The sequence below is a fragment of the Fragaria vesca genome, linkage group LG6, assembly GCF_000184155.1.
Source record: "Fragaria vesca subsp. vesca linkage group LG6, FraVesHawaii_1.0, whole genome shotgun sequence".
In the NCBI taxonomy this organism is placed as follows: domain Eukaryota; kingdom Viridiplantae; phylum Streptophyta; class Magnoliopsida; order Rosales; family Rosaceae; genus Fragaria; species Fragaria vesca.
In genome coordinates, this window is record NC_020496.1 from 25,732,432 (window position 1) to 25,742,730 (window position 10,299).

At 36.1% G+C, this 10,299-nt stretch overlaps 1 protein-coding gene across 1 annotated transcript; it reads left to right on the top strand.

The window, feature by feature from the left end:
* The first annotated feature begins 5,914 nt into the window (after positions 1-5,914).
* Positions 5,915-8,538, top strand: LOC101301321 (probable LRR receptor-like serine/threonine-protein kinase RLK-like). Its single transcript, XM_004305747.1, has 3 exons — positions 5,915-6,608; positions 6,841-7,509; positions 7,873-8,538. Exons 1-3 carry the CDS (start codon positions 5,915-5,917, stop codon positions 8,514-8,516), a joined length of 2,007 nt encoding a protein of 668 aa, XP_004305795.1. The 3' UTR covers positions 8,517-8,538.
* The last annotated feature ends 1,761 nt before the right edge of the window (positions 8,539-10,299 follow it).

The window sequence follows — 10,299 nt, forward strand, 5'->3', positions numbered from 1 at the left end:
GAGAGAGAGAGAGATTAGATTTGAATAGAGAGACAAGGGTTTAATTATCAGAACAAGGATATACTCGTAATTTTATTAAAAATCATTGAAATAGGCTAAGAGAAAATATTTACATTGAAATGGGCATTAAAATCCCTGTTTTTGTGTATTTGGGCATTTTCCCGAAGAACTATATGTTAAATTTGACTTTTTAATCTGTGGTAGGAGATAGTCTTAGTCCCGTTAGGACTATAAATAATTATGAATTTTTTCTTTTTCTTAATTTCTTTAAAAAATTGGTTAAATATGCATGACAATGCAATTGAAAGTGAACGATATTATGTTGGCTAACTATTAATTTAAACTCAGAATTGACATACAATAAACTATGATACATGCAAGTTCCAACTCACTCATATATAGATACTAGCAAAAAAAAACTCACTCATATATAGATAGCTAGAAATGTTTTTACTTAACATGCAACTATGATACAATGCACGGTAACTTGCAACATACGTATTAACATTGTACGTGCTATATATTTTCGATCAACATATTAATCAACATTGTACGTACCACTTCAAGTTCTATTATCAATGGCAGTTCTTGACTAATTGCATGTTTAACAAGCTACTAAGCTAGCGGCTCTCAATTCCAAATTTCATATATAGTACATTTGGACTTTAAAGCGCCACAAACTCTAGGCAATTAATTAAAACGAAAACTACATATAAATGTTTGATTTGATTGATGGTTAAACAAGTACGTAGTCAAGCTAGTACTTGAATTTGATCAGTGAAATCATTGGTTAGTTTTATAGGTCCATATACCGAAACTTCTGTCCATAGAAATGGGGGCAGCTGAAAAGTTAGGTCCGAGTACTTATGGCTTAATTTCCTTGTAATCTGGTCATTTTAGTTATAACTTCAAACTTGACCGCTACCGCTATAGCCATCAGGTTTTCAACTTTGTTAGGCCCCTTGCTTTCCTCGTTTAAGTCATTTTCTTCGCTTTTCTTTGTAGAAACAAGAGGCAACTCGATCACCAGCTCTTTTGTTAGAAGAGAACCGAAATTTAACTACAATAGTTTCATACAAATAAATGAATTTATAAGAATTTTATTAGCCCAGTACCATTTGGTCTAGTGGCATATTCTCACATTTAATAAGTGAGAAATTGTAAGTTCGGCTCACGGCTCACGGCTCACGTAGTTGTAGTTTACCTGTTAAAAAAAAAGCTTTATTAAATTTCTAAGTTTTGTTGTTATATATATATAAATTATTCTACCATTGGACAAAAATTTTGTTATAGCACGTACAGTACTAGACAAATATTGAAAACACAAAAAAAAAAAAAATCAATATGTACAAGACTTGAGCAAATAAGAACATTATACTATAAATGACCTCGTATAATATTCGATCGTATACTTTGTGATACCAAAAAATCAAAGGGATGCTTCGATAATTATCTACCATGTAACACATAATTTTCTGCATTAATTTGCATGCATTTTCAATCGAAAGTTCTTATATGCACCAAGGTGCATGTGAACCAATAATCACTAACCAATCATAATAATTCATTTAATACATGACACTACCATCGATGTTAACACCGTTAACAAACTAAAACAAAAAATTTCCAGTCAACATGGTAAAAATACTTAAGATAAGGTAAATATTTGTGATTACCTTTTACTTTTTTGGAAATATTTGCATCTGTGTGATGCTTGACTTTTATATTTATATATTTTCATGTTACAACACAGTAAACATCCGAGTTCAATGGCAAAGTAGCAAATTTATTCTTCATCCACATTTTTAGTATCATAGGATATACATTTATATCTGTCTACATGCAATGAAACAAATTTGATCACACTAATACATATGTTTCATATGTTTTGAAACAACCGTCTTTAATGAAAGGTTCGACATTCCTTATATATTAAAGGCATGTTAATATAAACTGTATGCAAGAATTGGCCCCATCTATCTGGATAAAATTCGGGCCTTCTAAAACTTATTTTTCGAAAGTAGTATTAATAAATCATCCAAAAATCGATTTTCAAAGAGTTTGCGACCACATGCTTTAACGCCCAAGCTTCAACTATTATTGTAAGAAATTTACAACTTAGGACTTAGGAGCTCCTGCCTCTAAATAAAACTACTACTTGGAAATTTTAATAGATGAATCCCAAGAGATAAATATATGCTTGGTTGATCACATCAATCTAGGTCAAATCAAGAATGAATGTGGCTGAAGTTTCTACATATAAACCCTAATTATCACATCTGACAACCATTTAACCAACTTCTTTTATGTCGACCTTTCTACTGTCCGTATTATATATTGAACCTAAAATTTGATATAAATTTGTTGTGTCCTTTTAGTAATTACTGATTAGAGATGGCATAATGAACTCAGACGTTGGGGAACTTGGATCTATGATGTTGTCGAGGGGCTTGGCATTATAAACTCAGATGTAAGAGACCTAAAATTTCTACGATGCCGTCATCGAGGAAGTTAACATTTGAGATAATGACTAGCTAGCAAGATTGTAAAAAAACGTTAGGCGCTGGACAACCAAGGACTAACGCCTAGAAGATTAATTGGGATCGGTTTTGTATTTTTATATTTATTTTATTTTTAAGTAATTTATAATTACATAAATAATAATATTAAATAGTTTTTTTTTCCGATAATGAGTATATATTCATGTTATAATTATCCAATTTTTCAAGCCCATATCACAATGTAGTGGTCAACTTTGACCAGACCATATAATGTCATAGTAAAACTGTAGAAGTAATGAGCTGTTAATATAATTCACGTGCCCTTGATAACTGATAAGTCTAACTTCCATTATCTATTTGATCTTTACCACCACTTTCCTATCTTTCTCTCACTTTCAGATTGCACGACTTTTCTTCTCCTCCTCCTCCTTCTTCACCTTCACCTTTTTGATTATGCATTTCCTCTTTCTCTGTCCAAAATTACTTTGTCGTTGTCTTTTAGATCCCAATTTGATCTGAAACTTTGATCGGAGGCTTTTAGTCGTTGGCCGCCCAGCTCCGCTTTGGCCGATTAGTCGCCGTCAGGCCGCCCAGGCGGACGATTTATAGCTTCCCGCCTAGGCTTGCCGATTATGCAGAAAACGCGATGGCCAGGCTCCGCCTAGCGCCTCGGCGATTAGCGGCCGACTTTTAGAACCTTGCTAGCTAGTGAGGTTCACTTTCGGTCAGAGTGAGATCGGAAAATTTGATCCTCCAATATCCAAAAGATGAACAAGATTGATAATTTCTGGAATATCAGCAAGTCGATCGATGATGGGTGATACTTAATCAGGTCTGGTTGGGTGAGATTGATAGAGAAAGGGGAAGGAGGAGAGAGAGCAATCAATTCTTGTTTTTGTTGGGTTTGACTAACGACGTTTATATCTTTTAGTTTGCACCTTGTACACTGAATCCGCTCCGATTTAGGGACGGAACATAGTACTGGGTTCGACTTTTTTGGTTGTTTAAAAATAGTTTAGGGTATGTATTTATAAAATAGTTTAGCCCATATAAAAAATTAAATATGTAGAGATATGGACAGAAAATAAAATAAAAAAATCTTCTTAAATCTACTCTACTCTTACACGGCACCACAACTCTACATATCCTTTATTAAAAAAATATAATCGTTCACCTAATTACCTTCATCAACTCCAAGTCTTTCTTTCCCTGTTCTCCAACCAAAAAAAGAGCTCTCCCCGCTGTGGCCCTATCGAAGAAAAACTCTCCATCTCTCTTGACTGAAAAAGAGTCTCTCGTACGGAAAGAGAGAGAGAGTACTTTTGATCAATATTATTAGGAATCAAGAGGTATGTTACTATTCTTTTTAGATTCTTACTTCTAAATTCAAACTTTAATTCTAAGATTATATTAACTATTAAATCTCTGAATTTGGGGATATGAATACAATTATTTTCTGAATTTGGATTTTTGTATAAGTATTGAATCAATTTTGCTCTTTTAGATTGATTTTCCTAATGTTGGATACTAAGAAGCCAAAAAGATTGAAGACTATATTGTCATTTTTCTGCTGACTCTTCAAGAGACGAGTCTACAAACTCAAACCCTTCTTCAGAATATTACTAGTCTTTTAGAATTATATGTGAAATTGGTTGAAACAAGATTAGCAGAAGACTACCACTTGATTCATAGATTGCTTTGTTTGGTATTAACTTTTCCTGTCTCTACGGCATCGACGGAACGAGCATTTTCAGCTTTGAGAATTATTAAAAATCGACTTCGGAGCAAGATAGAAGAAGAGTTTCTTGATGAGTGCATGTTGGTTCATATCGAAAGACAATTTGCTGATAGTATTGACAATGAGTCAATTATTGATGAATTTGCTACAAAAACTCCTAGAGTATAGCTTAAAATTAGGTAGTCAGATTGGTTTTTATATATGTATGTATTCTACTTAATCTAATGATCTAATTTTTAGCCTTCAAAAAAATGATCTAATTTTTATACATTTTGAATTTTTTATCAAAGAAAAATTTAGCCCAGATAGTTTTGGAATCCCGGTTCCGTCCCTGATTTTCAATCCTTTTTTCTTAATAATTATTGATCCTACTTCTTGCTTTTAAGTTTTAATTAAGAAACGAGTCATAACTAAACTTGATCCCATGTCCCCCTGGAACTATTACGTAACCGTATTTCGCTTCCTGATTGAGCAACGACCTGGAGAATGTTCCAAGCAACATGCAGTTACTACTACGTAGGCTAGATAGATTTAATTGAATTGGAGAAAGCAATTGAAGGGTCTTTGATGAACTTAGAAAATTCAATGTGTAGTCAATACAGATTTTCAGTGTCGGTGAGTCGTGACCTGGTTGGTTAAGGTGTTAACTAACAACTTTGAGGTCATGAGTTCAAACCTCATTGACATATGTAGGGTGTGTGAGTTATTTAATAAAAAGTTTAAAAAAATAAATAAATAAATAAATACAGATTTTCAGTCAAACTTTTCCTAAAAATCCTTGTATTTTATTATTACTAGTCTCATACTTGTGCGATGTCCGTGTTAATTGTGAAAGAAAGAAAAATATGTTAACGGACTTATGTATATCTTTTTTTTTATATATATATATTTTATCATGATAATTATAAATGACTTTTTATTAGAGGAAAACAATATTTTAGACGGTTCATGATTTAGGTAAAGCATTAACGCTTTGGTTATATAGCAGTAGAGATTATCATTGTTGTTTGTATATGCAACTCGTATTCAAGGTGAGACTTGTGTGCATGAGTAGATCAAATAAATAACATACACTTACAGAGTTATACGAATCTAAAACCTGATTACCTAAAAATTAAAGGAAAATTTGTTATTTAAGAAAAAGAAAACCACTAAATCCCAGCATGACAAATTGAAATGATATCATATGCGCGCTGGCTACCTTAAGGAATTAACATTGCCTAGTCATGAAAATCTAAACTTGGCAATATCACAACCCAAAACATATATGCATGAGTACTGCTCACAAAATATAGCAAATTAACAACAACCTGAATTGAAAGGCAGGCCTTAGATCTCTCCTGTCCGGAACTCAACCTCCATCTGACACACAAAACAACCCATTTGTGCTGTCAATTTGCTGCACACTAAATTTCAATTTCATGGACCATGGTTTTCTAATTTCTTCAACATCATCTCACCTTCCCCTCTCCTTTCGTTTTGGCCTCTTCACGCCCAACACCCACCCTCACGCCTCCTCCTCCTCCTCTTCAATCCGTCAATCCCAACGTGATCAAGAAAAAAAAAAAAAAATACAAAAGGCAACATCATTATCATCATCATCAATCCATGCAATTGAGGGTATAGTCTGAAACTCTTAATATTGATACGTGCAAAGCAAACAACTTTGCACGTAATGGGCGCGCATATGGCTATGGCTAGGCTTATGCGCGCACCAACCCTATCGTTCTTGCTCGCTCTCGTTGTAGCTGCACTCTCTTTTGTGAACATGTTGCCTGTTGGATTGTCGGACGCCAGCTCCGACGCCCTGTTACAGTTCAAGGATTCTTTGGGGGAGAAAGCCGAAGTTCTCAATTGGGGTATAACTCCGAAACCATGCGATGGTGACACATCCTTATGGTTTGGTGTGATTTGCTTTGATGGAAAGGTTAGGGGCGTGATACTCGAAAATATGCAGTTTCAGGGACCGCTAAAAGTGGAACCTCTGGCGTCGTTGCCGTTTTTGAAGACTATACGATTCAGGAACAATTCATTCGAAGGTCCATTGCCTAATCTCAGTATACTTAAGACAATAAGGTCAGTGTATTTGACAGGTAATAGATTCTCGGGGGAGATTCCTGATGACGCATTTGAGGGTTTGAATTTCTTGAGAAGACTGCATTTGGGAAGAAATGATTTATCAGGCCAAATCCCTTCGTCTCTTGCCGAATTGCCTAGGCTTAGGGAGGTGGAGCTTGAGGATAACAATTTTAGTGGCGAAATCCCTGATTTTAAGAGCACGATGTTAGATACCGTGGATTTCTCCAACAATGATTTATCGGGAGAGATCCCAAAAAGTTTGAGTACGATGGATGCCAAATATTTTGCAGGTAATTACCTAATATTTCATGTTTAGGTTTTTTTTTTTTTTTTTTTTTTTTTTTTTTTTTTTTCCTGGTTGGATATATTTGGTGCATGCTTGAGATTTCTTACTATACACATATAGAGATAACTTTGATGTTAAAATGCATCAAATATCTCCAACCAAAATATATCGTAGTTGTTTACCTCTAAAATGCAAATTAAACATAACTCTTCTGAGTGATTTTAATCGAAATGCAGGAAATGCAAAGGTATGTGGTGGGACTACGGGAGTAGCATGCCCCTCTCCTGCTCCTGCTCCTTCTCTACCGCCATCTCCATCTCCAGCTCCTTCTCCTTCTCCTGTCCCGTCTAGCAAGCCTGCATCACTTGGTCTGAAAATAGCTTTGGGTGTAGTGAGTGTTCTGCTCATATTACTTATCATCGCCGTACTTGTGATCTTTGTCAAGAAGAGGAAGCAACGATCAGACTTACACCAGGCGGAGTTGTTAGATAATTCCTCCAAGTACACGGCAGGAACTGGGAGCCAAGTCGATACCAAATCAGTAGAAGCTAATAATGTAAACCATCCAGCAAGGAGGGGTGGTGAGCAAGGAAAATTGTCATTTGTGAGGGATGACAGGGATAGGTTTGATTTGCATGATCTGCTTAGAGCCTCAGCTGAAATCTTGGGTAGTGGGAACTTTGGGGCTTCCTACAAGGCTTTGATACTGACTGATGCTGTAGTGGTTAAGAGGTATAAGCAAATGAACAATGTGGGAAGAGAGGAGTTCCATGATCACATGAGAAGGCTTGGGAAATTGACACACCAAAACTTGTTACCACTTGTGGCCTATTATTATAGAAGGGAAGAGAAGCTCTTAGTTTCTGACTTTGTGGAGAACAGTAGCTTGGCTTCTCATCTTCATGGTACGTTTCTTGTTCCAACTAATTATACTATATATGTGCTGTAAATCTGTGATATAGATAAGCTTAACGTACAATTTGGTTCCAATTTTCTCATTATATTGTTAATTTGTTGGGTTTAGGGCTTACAAATTAACAAATATAGAACACGTATCATCAAATACGAATCTACGTGCAATTGTTACGGGGGCCAAATTACCTCATGCTTCGTTAAACTCTGCTCTGTCTCTTGAATTTCTCCTATTAAATCCAAGATATTATCCTTGGTTGTACTGAGTTTCTCATAGAAGTAATACATAAGAAAGTTGATGAAATGCTTCAAATGGACATTTCACCCCGGTATTGAACTTTTGTTTTCTTTTTCAGGCAATCACAACCTGCAGCTTGGACTAGACTGGCCAACTCGGTTGAGAATAATCAAAGGCATAGGAAGGGGTTTGACATACCTCTACAACACACTCCCAAGCTTGGTTGTACCTCATGGTCATCTGAAATCCTCCAATGTGCTTCTGGATGAAAACATGGAGCCCCTACTGAACGACTATGCTCTACTCCCCGTGATCAACATGGATCAGGCCCAACACCTCATGATGGCCTACAAGTCACCCGAATACACGCAGCACCGCCGAATAACAAAGAAGACGGACGTGTGGTGCTTCGGGATAATCATCTTGGAGGTGTTGACAGGCAAGTTCCCAGAGAACTACATAATGCCAAGTTATGACAGTAAAGAAAATTTGGGGAGCTGGGTGAATGGAATGATCAAGGAGAAGAAGACTAGTGAGGTGTTTGATGTAGAAATGGGGAATGTCGGTAATAGCAAAGGTGAACTTCTAAAGCTGTTGAAGATTGGAGTGAGTTGTTGTGAGGAGGATGTGGAGAGAAGGCTAGACTTGCATGAAGTTGTTGTGAAGATAGAGGAGTTGAATGAAGGAGAAAGTGATGGGGACTATCGCTCAAGTGTTTCAAGTGAAGGAGGAGACGATGATCATACTTCTCTAGCTGTGTGATTACGAACACTATGAGTTACTTCTAAATAGCATTCCATGTACTGGCTGGTAATTGGGACCTGGGAAACTTATCCATCTGTAAAGCACTAGGTTTCAGCTAGCTAGCTTTCATCCATTCATTTCCCTAAGATGATGAATGTCCAGGAAGATATGGAAAGCAATGACGAATTCTTAATTTATTTTTCTCTTCTTGTTGTACGTTATTTTTCTTTTGGATCAGGAAGTGCTTTTTATTGTGTAGTTGTTTGAGGATGATTCTTGTATCGTTTTGGTGTAATGGGAATTAATTAGCTTATGAAACTAGTTTGGTTTAAGTCCTCTCGATCGGATTTTTCCCTAAACTGTTTGTTTCATGTAGGTTTCTTTTATTTATTTATTTAAATTCCAAACACTCATATTCATCCCAAAAATTCAAACAAAGACAATATCCATGCAGATACACTGCGACTCTTTTCTCAGTTGTCTCTATCCCTGTGCGGTTAGCAGGGTGGAGCCAGGATTATATATTAAGGGTGGCCGGATTACAACGCAAAAATATAATCAAATTAATTCTTGTATGTATGAATACAAAATCAAAAGATAATTAGTTCTCAAAAAAACAAATTCAAAAGATAATTAAATTTTGTATATTGGACATCATATATAGTTACTAAATTGAAGCAGAAAAATATGAAATTTAGATCATAGAGAATTAAGTTCAGTTTTACAAAGTATTTATACATAATAGATTGAGAAAAAAGGAAATTATTCAATGTGGACATGATAATAAATAAATGAATAGGGTATATGGCAAGAGGTGATTAAGGTAGGATGTAAATTGTATAAATTAAACCCTATTAAAGACAAATGATGTTAATGGTTTATTGAAATCTAGGAAAGGAACAGGGGTAAACATTACAAACCTCTTAATAACACATATAACACTCAAGTTTATCAAAAATGCTGAGGGGTGCCATGCCCCCCCTGGCTTTAACGTAGCTCTGCCGATGGCGGCCAGGGTTAGAGTTTTGGAGAAAACTTTTGAGTTGTGCGGCGTGATCCATCTGTCATGCATGGCTACCTCTGTTGCTGCAATGACAGCCAACCTAGCCACCAAGCTTTCTCTTGGTAAGCATGTATTTCTCTCGTGATCGATCGGCAAGCATGAAAAACCAAGTAGACCTTGGTGATCTTTGGTGTCATGACAAGGGTTTCATAACCCTTCGTTTCTACCTCTTTGTAAGCGTGAGCCATATTAGGAGTATAATATCTTGTAAATATGGTAGTTAATACTTACCAATTGTGTACTTGTAACTCTCTATATATTCCTCCTATGTGAGAAGAATAACATATCGGCAAATTCATTCTCTCATCTCAGTTATATTTGAGTCTCTTGAGGTGGCTCAACACGTATTGCCAGAGCAGTCACGTCACATCCTTTTAGGAGTGTTGTTTGCTCAATGCATGTGGAGATTATCCTCTCTCGTGGAAGTTCAAGCAAGAGGTAATTCAGTTTTGTTTACCTTTACGGAGAGAGATCTCAACAGGGTACGGTGAAGAAAGGAGGCCCTTATTAGGGTTTCCAAGAGCCCTGATTTTGCTAAACAACTATGATGGATTTTGGATATCATGGCCGTGCCATTGGACTTTGTTTGGATTTGGGTTGAGATCCAAGATCTTCTGGCGGCGTTGATATTCCTACCATTGCCCCTCTTATGGGTGAGATCGTGGGTCTGGTTCTCCAAGTCGACAATATTGCCTTTCATCGCAACGTTGATACGGTTTGTCTGATGACGTTGACTCT